This window comes from Hypanus sabinus, chromosome 4, assembly GCF_030144855.1.
Source record: "Hypanus sabinus isolate sHypSab1 chromosome 4, sHypSab1.hap1, whole genome shotgun sequence".
Classification (NCBI taxonomy): domain Eukaryota; kingdom Metazoa; phylum Chordata; class Chondrichthyes; order Myliobatiformes; family Dasyatidae; genus Hypanus; species Hypanus sabinus.
The window spans coordinates 65229367-65245695 of record NC_082709.1 but is presented as its reverse complement, the minus strand read 5'-3'; the positions used below and the strand labels follow the sequence as shown (position 1 = coordinate 65245695).

Genomic DNA, 16329 nt, shown 5'->3' with positions numbered 1-16329 from the left:
AATCTGCAGATGCTGGAAATTCAAACAACACACACAAAATACTGGTGGAACACAGCAGGCCAGGCAGCATCTATAGGGAGAAGCGCTGTCGACATTTCAGGACGAAGGGTCTCGGCCCGAAACGTTGACAGCGCTTCTCCCTATAGATGCTGCCTGGCCTGCTGTGTTCCACCAGCATTTTGTGTGTGTTGTTGCATATAGAGTATTGTGAGCAGTTTTGGGTCCCCTTTTCTTAATTGGAGAGGAGGTTCACGAGAATGATCACTGGAATGGAATGATTAATGTATGAGGAGCATTTGGTGGCTCTGGGCCTGCATTCACTGGAGTTTAGAAGAATGAGGGAGGAATCTCATTGAAACCTGGATAGAGTGTACGTGGAGAGGCTGTTGTCTATAGTGGGGAAGTCTGGGACCAGAGGCCACATTGTAGAAGCATGTCCCTTTAGAACAGAGATGAGGAGGAATTCTTTAGCCAGAGGGTGGTGAATCTGTGGAATTCATTGCCACAGATTGCAATGGAGGCCAAGTCACTAGGTCAGGGGTCAGCAACCTTTACCACTGAAAGAGCCACTTGGACCCGTTTCCCACAGAAAAGAAAACACTGGGAGCCGCAAAACCCGTTTGACATTTAAAATGAAATAACACTGCATACAACGTTTTGTTTTGCCTTTATGCTATGTATAAACAAACTATAATGTGTTGCATTTATGAAATTGATGAACTCCTGCAGAGAAAACGAAATTACATTTCTGCATGCAACAAAAACATGTTGACCTCCGAAAAAAAGACGTTGGGTTGAAGGTTACTTTTAAGTAAAATACTCAACGTCTATTTGAGTCCTTCTTGTATTTATGAAAAACGCCAAACTTAAATTTGCCGCCAGCAGCAAACCAAAAATAACGTCAGCCAGCTGTCAACCTGAAAAATAAAAGGACTATTTCACTGAACAATGAAAGCATATGAATATACGTAAAATAATAGGCAATTAAAATATTTATCATCCTCGTTCAGGTTGACTCACACCTGACAATGCAGTCGTATTCAGTAGGGATGGATCGATGCTTAGGGGAGTGACCAGGAAGGATAATGTGTTTTTTTCCTCTCTGAACTCACAGAAGCGTTTCCCAAACGATGTTTGCATTGCGATGATTGCCCAATGTAAATACTCCGAATTTATCATGTCGTGACCTTTTTTGAACTCTCTCAAATTGGGGAAGTGAGACAATGTGCCTTTCTGTAAATCTCTGGCAAGCAACGTCAACTTGCGCTCGAATGCCAAAACATCCTCCAACATGTGCAGGGCTGTACGTCCTTACCCCGTTGAAGAGCTGTGTTCAGCGTGTTCAGGTGCGCTGTTATGTCTACCATGAAGTGTAGCTTTTCCAGCCACTCTGGCTGTTCCAGCTCAGGAAAGGTGAGCCCTTTGCTGCCCAGGAAAGTTTTCACTTCTTCCAGACACGCGACAAAGCGTTTCAGCACCTCCCCTCTGGACAGCCAGCGATAAAAACACGTTGTAGCGGTTGCTACACGCAGTCAGTAAACTGCAGTCAAAGATAGCTTTATTCGAACTAAACAGCCTTGCTTTTAAGCCTCCCTCAACCCGCCCCCCATGGGCGCGGATGCTGCAAAAGACACGTACTCACAAACCCCCGTAGGCTATCTCCCTTAGCCTGAACGCTGGCTAATTGTGAGCCGGTTCGGATGTGTCAGGAAATGGGTCGCCACAAAGTCTTATTTAGATTGTACAAGATCACCATAATCTTCAAATTTAGATTTACATTTCAAAAACTAACAAACTAACATAAAATACATTTTAATTAAATACTGACCATGTAGCGGTGTGCTACACGCAGCGCTAAAATTACGACACGGAGTCGGTAACTGCAGTCGAAGGAAAAAACTTTATTCGAAATCTTCAGCCTCACTTTTAAGCCTCCCTCAACCTGCCCCCCATGGCGCAGAGGCTCCAAAGCTCTGTGCTCGCAAACCCCCGTAGGCTATCTAATTGTGAGTCGGTTCGGATGTGCCAGGAAAAGGGTCGCCACAACCAATTATTTCCCAAAGCAACAGGGAGCCGCAGCACAGACGTAAAAGAGCCACATGCGGCTCCGGAGCCGCGGGTTGCCGACCCCCGCACTAGGTATATTTAAAATGGAGGTTGACAGATTCTTGATTAGTAAAAACGTCAAAGGTTATAGAGGGAAACCAGGAGAATGATGCTAAGGAGGATAATAAAACATACATAAAGGAATGGTCAGCAGATTCGATGGGCCAAATTGCCTAATTCTGCTCCTTTGTCTTATGGTCCAAAAGGATGAGAATTCTAAATCTGACTAGATAGAGTTAAGTCTGTCTGAATAGTCAAGGCACAATAATGCTGTACTGATGTGTGAGGGTGTTGCAGGAATTGTGCATTAGAAGGTGAGAGATTGGCATTAGCTTGGGGCCCTTTCAAAGGAATAGCCAAGATGAATTAGTAATATTCTTCCAATTCATTTAGCTTCAGTCAATGTCTGTGAAATCGTATAATGCTGCAATTTAATCTAATCACCAGCAATCTCGCACATAGACTACCCCTCCTCTGTTAATAGTTACTCACTGCCTTCTATTTTCAAAATTCCTCACTTAGAATCTGTCAGCAATGCTAATACTGTTTTCTCTAAAATATTTATTATATAATTAAAGTTTAAGAGAGTTCAAACCACAAATGCAGTTTTGAGGGGGAGTAAACTGGTACAGTGTGTTCAGGCACTAGTCAGTGCCAATTTTACTAATTGTATTATTATAAAATCCCAGGTCACCTGCATTGGGGAAAAGGCTATGTAAACATATCAGGCTGCAATTACACACTCCTACTGGTACAAATACACTAACCTATTACTCTTCAACCATTACGTTCCTGATATCTTCACTCACCACAACATTGAACACAACCTAAGGACTCACTTTCAAGGAATCTTTACCTCATGTTCTCAGTATTACTTATTTATTTGTTTGTTTGTTTATCTCGATTATTATTTGATTTCTTACAGTACATTTGCACATTTAAGTCTTTTGCACATTAGTTGTCATTCTTTGTGTGTAGTTTTTCATTGATTTTCTTTGTTCTACTGTGAATGCCTGCAAAAAATACATACTTCGATAATATATTTACATTAAAGCTGAAACACTCCAACTACGTGATTTTACAACCTATTGTTTGGTCATAGGTAAAGTATTTTTGAGGCGTTCTGTCAGGTGATGTGAGAGAAACCGCTGTTCTTAGAGCCAATGTAGGCTAGTTTGCACCATTCAGTATGTTGCAGAGAAATGACAGTGTGCATTAGATGTGGCGAGGATGCTTTCTATAGTGGGGGAGTCTAGCACCAGAGGGCACAGACTCCGAATTGAAAGACGTCCATTTAGAACAGAGATGAGGAGGAATTTCTTTAGAGGGCGGTGAACCTGTTGAATTCATTGCCACAGTTGATTGTGTGTGCCAAGTCATTGGGTATATTTAAAGCACAGGTTGATAGGTTCTTCATTAGTAGTGTTATGAATGTACCCCAGCTCTGAGGGGCCGAAGGGTGCGGGGTAGCCCCCTCCTTTGTGAGAATCTCAAGAGCATTATTGGGTTGGGTCAGAGGACCCAGGAAATGAGAGAGAGAGACATGGCCATTGTCTCCTGGAGACAACGGTTGTGGATTGGGGACTATGCTACGTGCAAGCCCTCGGGCAAAGTGGGCTGGTTAAGAGAGGGATTGCATCATCCCAACCTCATTGACATCTGAGACCCCGTGAGGAAGTATAAAAGAGGGTCTGGGGGAACAACCCCTCCAGACGCACCAGAAGAAACGCTAGTGATCCCGTAATAGCAGGAAGCCATTTGAAGGAAGCCACGTGCGTTCGGTTCCCTTGCCTGGGGGCTGGTGGCTGGTACCACGGAAAACGACTTGGAACTAACAACGGGGAACCAACTCCCCCCGACTCAATGGATTGGCCTCATAAACGACCCGGGCAAGTTTAAAACCGTCTCTCTTAAACCCAAAGAGCTGCAGCTTGAAAGGACAGTGACTTTTATCTTTCCATTGGACAATACAATATCTCCTAGACAGACAATAGAGCTATTGCTTAATTGATGATTATTATTATAATCGCGTTTTTAGATTGAGTATTGACGACGTATTTTATTTGAATGTCTGTATTAATCTTATTTTTGTGCCCCTTTATAAATAAAGACTTTTAAAAATAGTACCATCAGACTTCAACGGGCCTCTCTATCTTTGCTGGTAAGTTACCCAGTTACGGGGTTCGTAACAGTATGGACATCAAAGATTATGTGGAGAAAGCAGAAAGAATGGGGTTGAGAAGGATAATAAATTGGCCGTGATGAAATAGCAGTGCAAACTCGATGGGCTGAGTGGCCTAATTCTGCTCTGCCTTATAGTCATTGAACTTGAATGTTCTGTATTCAAGTCTCACTCCAACAACTCTAACATATAATCCAATCAGATACTCCAGCAGAATACTGAGCTTTAACTATTTGTAACACCTTAAAAGATGAGTGTGTATGAACCTCATTTGTGATCTACTATTACACTGATGACTTTTCTGCCCTGCCAGATGTGTGTAGGTAATCTCAAGGTACCAATTTGAACAATAAGTAATATCTGCACAATGTCCTGATCAATATTTATCCAACAACCAAAACAGAATATCTGATCATTATCACCTGGTCTTTTAGGACATTGTGTGAGCAAATTAGCTACAAAATTGTCCTATATTTCAATAGTGAGTGCACTTACAAAATGTTCTTTATCGGCTTTGTGATATCCTGGAGCCTACAAATGTAGTTACAAATTCAAGTTCTATATTCTACTTTCAGCAGAGTTTTGTCATGGTAAATACAATTGGTCTGAAACAAATTTACACATAACACATGAAGTAAACGACAAGTCAAATCAAGGAGTGACGAAAACGAAAGGATGAACACGCCATTCCTCTTAGAGCAAGCCTTCCAAAACTTAGTTACTCACCAATTACCTACTTGGCTTATATAATCACAGAACTCTGGGCAGAATTTAAGTGCATAATTGTAATCTGCCAAATTTGCTCCATCTCTATTAGTTCCAAACTTCCGTTTGCAAAACCTAACGACGGGCCAAGTCTCTGTCATGTGAAATAAGCCATGTATCTGGTCTTTAAATACAGCTATCCTGATGCTGCTTTGAATATCATGGCCTCTCAACCATAGTTTAAGGTGTAACAAGAGGCAAAAAAAATTCTGCTGCCTCCCCCGGCCCCTTTTCTCCACTTTGAGGCCTGCTCCGGAATGTCTGTAAAATGAGTTAATTTTCATGGCATTCAAATCATAAAATTCTAAATTCTAGGCTCCTGAAAACGCTTTGCCTTATGAATACACAAGTTCAAACTCAAAAAACGTAAATGCACGAAACCTTCAGGTGATTTACATTCATGTGTGGATGTAATCTATTATCATTAAATACACTCAGGCTATGTCCACACTAGACTGGATAATTTTGAAAACGCCGGTTTCGCGTAAAAACGATAGGCGTCCACACTATGTGTTTTTAAAAATATCTCTATCCACATTGAAACGGAGATTTCGGCGAATCTCCTCCTACTGCGCATGCGCAGGACACATCTACCGAAAACAAGCGACATGTTTGGTGTCGAATCTCGCTGTGAAAGTGCTCGTTTGTGTAGTTACAGACTAGAAAAACTTAAAACGATGGACAGCTGTTGGCTCTCATGCAGGAGAACTTAAAAGTAAAAGAAAACAAATACTGGAGCGTATGGAGGCAACCGACAGAGAGTTCACAGACAGATTGACCCGGCTGGCGAAGAACCTTGAAAAACTGACTATGTTGCATTAATAAAGCCCCTTGTTAAATGTATAAATGTTTTAATGTCTGCATCAGTGTTATCTTGTATTTCCATACAACGTTACATTAGGCTGTTACACATCTATTGTCAGAGAAGTACTTGCATAAATAGGTAAACCATCTTCATACGAGCAAGGACAGAAAACAGAGCAAAGTGAGTACAGTATACTTATTTATTCAGTAAGTTATGGGTCAAAGTATTTGGTGAGCACATTTCTAACTCTTCTGACTTCAGTCTCGTTGTCGTCTGTTCTGAAATTGTTAGGTTGCGTTCAAGAAAACAATGAAATAGCGCACTGCCGCCTGACAGCGTTGACCCCATCCACACTGATCTGCCCCAGCAGCGTTTCCAAAAATACCCACCCTGGAAAGCATTTCTGAAAGCTCCGGTTTTGGGGGACGAAAACGCTGTTTTAGTATGGACGAAGTGTAAAAATGAAGAGAAAATGCTTCAGTTATGAATTTATCCGATGTAGTGTGGACATAGCCTCAGTGGCTACTTTATTAAGTACCTCCTGTACCAGGTTCGATGTGTGTGTTCAGAGATGCTCTTCTGCATACCGCTGTTGTACTCTGTGGTTATTTGATTAGCTGTCGCCTTCCTGTCAGCTTGAACGAGCCTTGCCAATCCCCTTTGATCTCCCTCATTAACAAGGCATTTTGGCCCATAGAACTACTGCTCATTGGCTGGCTTTTGAATTTCACACTATTTCCCTGTTCTCTAGAGACCGTTGTGTGTGAAAATCCCTGAAGGTCAGCAGGTTCTGAGACACTCCAACCACCATGTCTGGCACCAGCAATCATTCCATGGTCAAAGTCACTTAGAGCATATTTTTCCCCATTCTGATGTTTGGTCTGAACAACAAACAAACCTCTGGACCATGTCTGCATGCATTGAGTTGCTGCCACTTGATTGGCTGGTTAGATATTTACATTAAAAAGCAGGTACCTAATGAAGTGACAGTATACTGAGTGTATATCTCAGACTTCACTTGACATGGGCATGGTTGTATTTTCTGTGTCCTTCAGATCATTCTCACATTTGGCCCTTCTTTCCATGTTGTATCCAAGTTTCAGGAGTGATCATTGAACAGACTGGACTTCTGCGTAGGGTTGTGGAAGCAAGATCTGCAGATCCTTCAAGAAGCAACTGGGGGCCACGATGGCAGCATGTTCACCCGCTTGCACTGTACCTTCCTCCCTCAGCCTTGGACGGCGTGCCTGCGTCTACTCACAGAACCAAACATTGCATGTGTGGAAGGCTGCGCATTGCGCCAATTTCAGCTCTTTGACAGAGCTCTGCCCTCCAGCTTTTCATCCAGAGTCATTTGACTGTTTAATTTGAATGGGCCCTTTTCCTTTTGTTATTCTTTACTAACCCTTCAGTTAAGATTCATGAATATAATACCTTTAATCGTATGCAGAGTACTGTCTGTTATTTCGTGGCATTAATTTGTAGCAGGTTAGTAAATGACACAGCATCCTTCCACACAAACCGGGGTAGGGATCAAGTGCGCCTCAAACTCTAAAGTTTGGTGGGACCAGAGGTTGTTTTCTCTAGACTTATGGAGCCAAGGAAACTGGGGCGTTTCAATTGTATTCATTTACTTTCATCTGATCACCTGCCCACCACTTCCATTGGACTATTATTCTGTTTCTGGGTTCATTAAATGAATAGAATGACAAGAAAGAAGGATATCTACTTTTTCTTCACTTTGTTTAAGATACTTTCTGATCTTGCTGGCAAAAGAAAAATTGAATTCAGTGTTCTGAAGAGAAAATTTCTCAAGTTAAAGCAATGCTTTGTCAATATAAAGTTTAGTTATACAGAGAGAAACCAGAGGAGTTGGGATTGTTTTTCTTGGAGCACAGTAGGCTTAATGGTAGTCTTTAAAATTATGAGGGGGTGCATAAAAATGAATAAGGAAATATAATTTCCCTGTCAGAAAGATCAGGACCTGAATTACAGCACAATAAAACTCTGATGATTGGTATCCAATAACTTGATAGCCAATACTCAAAGGTCCTAAATGCTCGGTATCTGGCTCACTCTAGGATGCACTCAAATGGGAGTCTGCGTCATGGGACCAGGTATGCAGATGGAGCTGAGGCTGGGGACTGGAATGCAAGTGGGCTTGCAGCTGGAGCTGGGGTCAGAGAGCTTGTCTATTTCACCTTGAAGTTGAAATACACAAACTGAAACTCACTGGGTTCCACTTCCTGTTTCCTTTGAACTTGCCAGGACTCAGTTTACCACTATCTTTAGACTCAACATGGGCTCACTAAAACATTTATAATCCTGCAGAGTAACATAGTGAGAATAAGCATGTTTGGATACTAATAGGAATAACATTATTAATCCAGAAAATCTGCGAACTTGGCACCATCAAGTAAGTCCTGAGGGTGGCAGATTATCAGAGTTTCAGTGTCAAACATAACGTAGGACAGTGCAGCACAGGAACAGGCCTTTCAACAGGTCTGCACCAAGCTTAATTTCAATCTAATTCATCCCATCTGTCTGCCTATGGCCTGTATACATCTATTTCCTGCCAGTTCCATTATGAGCACCAGCCTCTCTACCATCAAGGACTTCTTCAGAAGGTGTCGTCTTAGAAAGGTGACGTCCATCGTTAAGGACCACCACCACCCAGGACATGTCCTCTTCTCATTACACAGTCAGAGAGGAGGTACAGGAGAATGAAGACACACATTCAACATTATAGTAACAGCTTCTCCCCCTCCACCATCAGATTTTTGAATGGACAATGAGCCTAGGAACACTACCTCACTATCTGTTTCTCTCTTTTTGCATTATTTATTTAAATGTTTTAATATATTTCTTATTATAATTTATGGTATATTTTATGTATTGTACTGATATGAAATTACCATAAAGCAACAAATTTCATGACATATGTCAGTGATAATAAACTTGATTCTGATTCATGTGACTTGTCTCAATGCCTCTTATATATTGCCTTTCTACAGTATCTACATCCATCACCTAACCTGGCGATGTTTTTCAGACTCCTTACACCTTCTGTGTAAAAAATCGTTCCTTACATGTCTCTGGTAAACTGTCCTTCTCTCACTTTAAATCTATGCCCTCTAGTACTTAACATTTCCACCATGACAGAATTATACTGGCTGTCTACCTCATCTAAGCCTCTCAGAATTTAATGAAACCCCACTGGTTTCCTTGGCTGCGTAAGTCCAGGGAAGACACACTCTGGTCCCGCCAAACCCATGAGACTGAGACAGCTCTCCCACCCCAAACGCTGGGTTGTGTGGATGCTGTGTAATTTGCAACCCTGTTACAACTCAGTGCCAAGAAACACACTGCATACGACGAAAGGAATTATATTTATGAGACTTACTAAAGGGTTAGTAAAATAAAGAAAGATAAAACAAAACGGCACATGACAATTAAACAGTGCGCAAGTTGGAGCTCATCTTGAACTTCTCGGTCGCTGATGCGCTGGGTCCTCGGTCTGCGTGAACGCACACACCACCTTCTGAATGTCACTCGCAATCCATCTCGAACAAATGGGTCTCCCAACGGGTTGTATCCTACGACCGGTTCTCCCCAGAATCTGCTCTTTTCATCTCCCGCCGTACAAAAGCTCCAAGACCAACTTTAGTGTCCCTAAACATAAAAACTCCCCCCAGTTTCACCATCCTAACTGGATGGCACACATTCCTCATCTTCAACAATAACCCAAACAGGCTGAAAGCAGAACAGACCGCTCTTACTGAACTGCTAAATGAAATACCTACAGCACAACAGTAAAGATGTGAACCAGGGCATTGCATTAATATTCGTCAATCAAGTTGCCCCTCAGCCTTCGATATTGCAGAGATAACAAGCAAAGTCAGTCAATTCTCTCCATTTAGCCAATCCAATCCAGGTAACGCTCTAGAACCTTCTCTGCATCCTCAAGTCTCCACATATTTCCAAAAATGCAGTGATTAGAACTGCACAGAAGGTTCCATATATGGCTCTCAGAGGTCTCTATAATGCCCCAGCAATCTTCTCCATTCCCTTCCTCAGTACCCTGGGAATGATTCCATCAGGTCCTAGGGATATCTGCCTTCATGACACCAAAAAGCACATAGGATATTGCAAAGAACTGAAATATATAGCATTAAACAGTGTGGAAATAGATTTAATTGCAACTTTCAAAAAGAAAAACATATATAGGTTAATAATTTGAGGGGCTAATTATTTACTCTGTGCTTAATGAGTTCTCCCATGCTATGTCACATATCTTTTTAAATCTGTACATGTAGATTGGCGCCTGAATGGTTAATACCACCTTGGTGCATCCTTGCCAAATGTGCCAATTAGAGCATCTCTGCTAAAATAGTTGAATTGTACCATATTAGTGATTTAAAGCAGAGATGGGTTTAAAAACTCTCAAAAGGAGACCTTTGTCACAATACATAAAGCCAAATGGAAAAAAAAAATCTCATTTTCAAAATTAATTAAGATTTCCATTGGTGGTATTAAATGTCAATTTATTCACACAAAATCAGCTCTGGGCTCACCATGACCAGATTTTCATGCTTCAAAGCATGAAAGGGGAAATATCCCTCAAAATGATGATTAAATGTGTAGGAGGAGGTCAGAGAAAAACAGTGCCTATGTGGGGTGCTCCCACCATATAGAGAATGGTTTCTGTTGCAGTATTTAATGTGTAATGATCTTAAAAGTGTAGAAAATGACGTGCACATTGTAACTGATGTTCAAGTACTGAGACAGATAATTTATTAAGGAGCATAGTTTTTGCAAAATGTGAAAAAAAATAATCACCCATTCAGAAAGAGGATAAATGGAAGGAGCACTTAGAAGCGGGGTGTCAAGAGATGAAAATTTAGGAATCCATGCAATAATAATTGGTTGGATTTTGTTATTCCTGTCCAACCAACACTTGACTCCCTTCACTGTAGTTGGTTAGCCAGAAAGAAATTTAAACCTGCAAACATCTAAGTGGAATGAACTGAGGACAATGGAAGCAGACAAACCAAATGTCAACGTTCTTGCCATGTGGTCAGAGGAACAAAGGCTACCTTTTTCATGAGAGTTTTCTTGTGGCAACTACTTTGTGAACTGATTCATGCTCAGGGATGGCTTGATCAAAGCAATTGAGAGTGGACACAGTGAGGTCCTGATCAATGATCTGCTAAACCTGAGATCATTTTCCAATAAACGGCTGTTTCTTTGGTTAAGTAGAAATGGCAGATTTGTGGAAAGAACAGCCTGTGACCTGACGTCACCTAATTTCAGTGTGGAGCTGGCTAAATTGCTCTGAAGCTGGGCGAGTAAAGAAAGTGACATGAGGCACAAGACTGATGGAGGAGCAATAAAGTAACATGGCTTATAGTTGTGGGCCAGATCCAATGAGAAGCTGACACAGGTCAGTCAGATGGGCTAGTGGCAACAAAATCAAAACACAACAGTTCAATCTGATAAGAAAGAAGATTAGAATGGAGATTTTGGGAGTAGAAGCTGCGAAAACTCTGGAGACCAAACATCATGGACATGGATCAAGCGGAGTCAGTGTAAACTCCTCCTGAGTATTGTCTTTTCGATTCTTTGACTGTTCAGGAAGGATTGGAGAAAAGCAGTGGGCGTCAGCACATCTCTTTTGTTTTGCCTGACTTGCATGCCTGTTGTTAACTGAAACAATAAAGGTATATTCCAATAAATACAGATTCTCTCGGACTTAATCAATCATTGTTGTTGAAAGTGGAAACAACAACAATTGGTGTCCCTGGGTTGATTTGAGGATAGATAGATTTCTTTGTGGGATCAGTGGGACACTCTAGGCTGACCAAATTGGTGAAGTACATATAGAGAAAACTGGGGGCTGAGTAGTTAGTGGTTACTAACCAAGGATAAGAAATTCTCTGAGTCTGGAGGATTTGGATTGTTTGAGTTGAGGGACTCCTGCAGAAATACCTAATGGGGTCAGAAAGTGGAGAATATTTTGGTCACAGTACTGGGGAAGCCCTTTGGAAGACTGCCCAATTGAAATTGTTAGACGAGGAATTTAAATGAGTATAGAAGCAAGAAGCAGCTGGCTGTTTAATTGAGGATTGGACAGAATGTCTGCAGCAAATTAAAGCAGAGCGCGACCTATTCAAAGAGGAAAACAAAAGTTTCCGTGTGGGGTTAGCACATATTAAAGAGAAGGTAACTGATCTACTGGGGTAAAGGAGTGTGAAATTCAGTCTGAGTAGATCATAAATAACATCTCCTTCTTGTTCACCATCAACACTGGTGTACCTCAAGGATGCGTGCTTACTCCACTGCTCTATCCTCTCTCCACCCATCACACATAGCTTAAATGGCAACCTTAAATTTACTGATGATACAACTATTGCTGACTGAATTTCAGATGATGATGAGAAGGCATATAGACCATAAGGCTTTAGGAGCAGAATTAGATCATTTGGCCCAGTGAGTCTGCTCCACCATTCAAATCATGGCTGATCCTTTTTTTTCCTCTTTTGCCCTACTCCCCAGCCTTCTCCCTGTAACCTTTGATGCCATAACCTATCAATCTCTGCCTTAAATATACCCAATGACCTGGCCTCCACAGCTGCCTGTGGTAATAAGTTCCACCAATTTCACCACACTCTGGCTAAAGAAATTTCTCTGCATCTTGGTTTTAAATGGACATCTCTCTATCCTGAGGCTGTGCCCTCTTGTCCTAGACTCGCCCACCATGGGAAACATCCTTTCCATATCTACTCTGTCTAGGCCTCATCCTTCTAAATTCCAGTGAGTACAGACCCAGAGCTATCAAACATTCCTCAAATGATAACCTTTTCATTCCTGGAATCATCCTTGTGAACCTCCTCTGGACCCTCTCCAATGCCAATACTGAAATTTCATAGATGAGGAGCCTAAAACTGTTCACAATACTCAAGGTGAAGCTTCACCAGTATCTCATAAAGCCTCAGCATCACATCCCTGCTCGTGTATTCTAGATATCTTGAAATGAATGCGAACATTGCATTTGCCTTCCTCACCACCGACTCAGCCTGCAAGTTAACCTTTAAGGTGTTCTGCACAGGGACTCCCAAGTCCCTTTGCATCACAGATTTTTGGATTTGCTCTCCATTTAGAAAATAGTCGATACATTTATTTCTACTACCAAAGTGTATGACCATGTGTTTTCCAACATTGTATTTCATTTGCCACTCTCTTGCCCATTTTCCTAATCTGTCTAAATTGTTCTGCAGCCTTCCTATTTCCTCAACACTACCTGCCCTTCCACCAATCTTCGTATCATCTGTGAACTTGGCAACAAAGCCATCTATTTCATCATCTAAATCATTTATATAAAGCATAAAAAGAAGCGGTCCCGACACCGACCCCTGTGGAACATTGTGAAGTTACTGGCGGCCAACCAGAAAAGGATCCTTTTATTCCCACTTGCTGCCTCCTACCAATCAACCAATGCTGTAACCATTCCAGTAAATTTCCTGTAATACCATGGGCACTTGACAAGGTACCACACATGAGGCTCATGTGTGGTACCTTGTCAAAGGCTTTCTGAAAGTCCAAATATACAATATCTACCACATCCCCTTTATCTATCCTATGTGTAATCTTCTTAAAGAATTCCAACAGGTTCGTCAGACAAGATTTTCCCTTTAGGAAACCATGCTGACTGGACCTATCTTGTCCTGTGTGACCAGGTACTCCATAACCCAGGGGTCGGCAACCCGCGGCTCCGGAGCCGCATGCGGCTCTTTCATCTCTGTGCTGCGGCTCCCCGTGGTTTGTTAGTTTTTGAAATGTAATTCGAAATTTGAAGATTATGGTGATCTTGTACAATCTAAATAAAACGTTGTGGAGACCCCATTTCCTGGCACATCCGAACCGGCTCACAATTAGCCACTGTTCCGGCTAAGGGAGATAGCCTACGGGGGTTTGTGAGTACGTGTCTTTTGGAGCATCCGCGCCCACGGGGGGGCAGGTTGAGGGAGGCTTTAAAGCAAGGCTGTTTAGTTCGAATAAAGTTACCTTTGACTGCAGTGTCTTTATTTTAGCGCTGCATGTAGCACACCGCTACAACTTGTTTTTTTATCGCTATTAATATACATCACCACTGCCAATGCCTGACACCCGCCAGTGCGCGCTTTCTTTTAATTCTTCGATCCAAGGTAGGCTAACTATGGAGTAACCTTCAACCCAACGTCTTTTTTTCGGAGTACAAAATGTCTTTGTTGCATGCAGAAATGTAATTTCGTTTTCTCTGCAGGAGTTCATCAATTTCATAAATGCAACACATTATAGTTTGTTTATACATAGCATAAAGGCAAAAAAAAACGTTGTATGCAGTGTTATTTCATTTTAAATGTCAAACGGGTTTTGTGGCTCCCAGTGTTTTCTTTTCTGTGGGAAATGGGTCCATATGGCTCTTTCAGTGGTAAACGTTGCCGACCCCTGCCATAACCTCATCCTTAACAATTGACTCCAACATCTTCTCCACCACTTAAGTCAGGTTAACTGGTCAATAATTTCCTTTCTGCTGCCTTCCTCCTTTCTTAAAGAGTGGAGTGACATTTGCAATTTTCCAGTCCCCTGGAACCATGCCAGAGTCCAATGATTGTTGAAAGGTCATTACTAATGCTTCCACAATTTCTACCACTACCTCTTTTAGAACCCTAGAGTGCAGTTCATTTGGTCTGGGTGACTTATGTACCCTTAGGTCTTTCAGCTTTTTGAGCACCTTCTCTCTTGTAACAGTAACTGCAGCCACTTCTCTTCCCTCACACCCTTCAACATCTGGCTTCCACAGTAAAGGCTGATGCAAAATACTCATTCAGTTCATCTGTCATTTCCTTTGGCTTCCATTATATTTCTCTGGCCTTATTGTCTAATGGTCCTATATCCACTCTCATCTCTCTCTTATTTTTACATACTTGAAAATGCTTTTACTATCCACTTTGATATTGTTTGCTCGCTTGCTTTCAAATTTCAGCTTTTCCCTCCTAATGATTCTTTTAGTTGCATTCTGTAGGTTTTTAAAAGCTTTCCAATCCTCTGTCTTCCCACTAATTTTTGCATTGTTATATGCCCTCTCTTTTGCTTTTACATTAGCCTTGACTTCCCTTGTCAGCCCCGGTTGTACTGTTTTGCCATTTGAGTATTCCTTTGTTTTTGGAATACATCTATTCTGCCCCTTCCTCATTTTTTCCCCCCAGAAAGTCACGCCTCACTGCTCTGCTGTCATCCCCGCCAACATCTCTTCCAATGTACTTTGGCCAACTCCTCTCTCAGACCACTGTAATTTCCTTTACTCCACTCAAATATTGCTATGTCAGACTTTACGTCATATAGGACTGAGATAGATCAACTGATTGAGTGGTGTCGCAAAAACAATCTTACACTCAATATCAGTAAGACCGAGCAATTGATTGTGGACTTCAGGAAGGGGCAGTTGAGGAAATAGACTCCTATCTTCATCGCGGGATCAGTAGTGGAAAGGGCGAGCAGTTTCAAGTTCCTGGGTGTTAGTGTTTCTGAATATCTACATTGGGTCCAACATACTGATGCAAATATAAAGAAGGCACAGCAGCGGCTATATTTCATTTGGCGTTTGAGGAGGCTTGGTATGTCATCAATGACACTTGTAAATTTCACAGAAGTACCACGGATGGTGTTCTAACCAGATGCATCACTGTCCAGCATGGAGGAGCCACCACAATGGATTAGAAAAAGATCAGTATGTTGCAAACTCAGTCAGCCCCATCATGGGCACTATCTTCCTCAGCATCGAGGACATCTTCAAAAGGTGATGCCTGAACAAGACAGCATCCAGCTTTAAGGACCCCCATCAACAAGGACATACCCTCTTCTCATTACTACCATAGGGAGGAGGTGCAAGAGCCTGCAGCCGCACAGTCAATGTTTCAGGAAGAGCTTCTTTCCCTCCACCATCAAATTTCTGAATGAACCGCGAACCCAGGAACACTACTTCATTATTTTTCCCTCTCTATCTGTACTATTTAATTCTATATAACCTTATTGTAATTGGACTTTTTATTGCTACGTACTGTAATGTACTGCTGCCGCAAAACGAGAAATTGCACGACACATGCCAGTGATATTAAACCTGATTCTGATTCAGAATTTGATGCCTCTGAACCAGTTGCAGTGTGAAAAACTGGTTCAGGAAAAGAGTAAGTGAGAAGAAGTTGAGTGGCTAAGAAAGATGTGGAGGGATTGAGGAAAGAATGTGGTGATTTAAAAACAGCTATGAATTTAAGCAGAAATCAATACGTGAATAGAAGAGTAACACTGGAGATCACACAAATTGTATAAAGCAGGCGGAAAAGCCGTAGGGCCATTTTCCTGCGACAGTTGGAATAATGTGCGATTTTGATTCTGTAACAGGGGAGGAAGGAGTTGCTGCATGTACAGATTG

The 16329-nt window shown here is 41.8% G+C and overlaps 1 protein-coding gene across 4 annotated transcripts in view; it reads right to left on the bottom strand.

The window, feature by feature from the left end:
- The window catches only part of pard3bb (par-3 family cell polarity regulator beta b), a 1128463-nt gene that overhangs the window by 12592 nt on the left and 1099542 nt on the right, over positions 1 to 16329 (bottom strand). The window contains exon 23 of one of the 4 annotated variants that reach the window (XM_059967325.1): positions 797 to 917. The exons of the other annotated variants lie outside the window; for them this stretch is intronic. Within the exon in view, the coding sequence (XP_059823308.1) occupies positions 902 to 917 (16 nt within the window). The 3' untranslated portion in view covers positions 797 to 901. Of the gene's footprint in view, positions 1 to 796; positions 918 to 16329 lie in introns of those variants that run through there. 4 annotated transcript variants of the gene reach the window in all.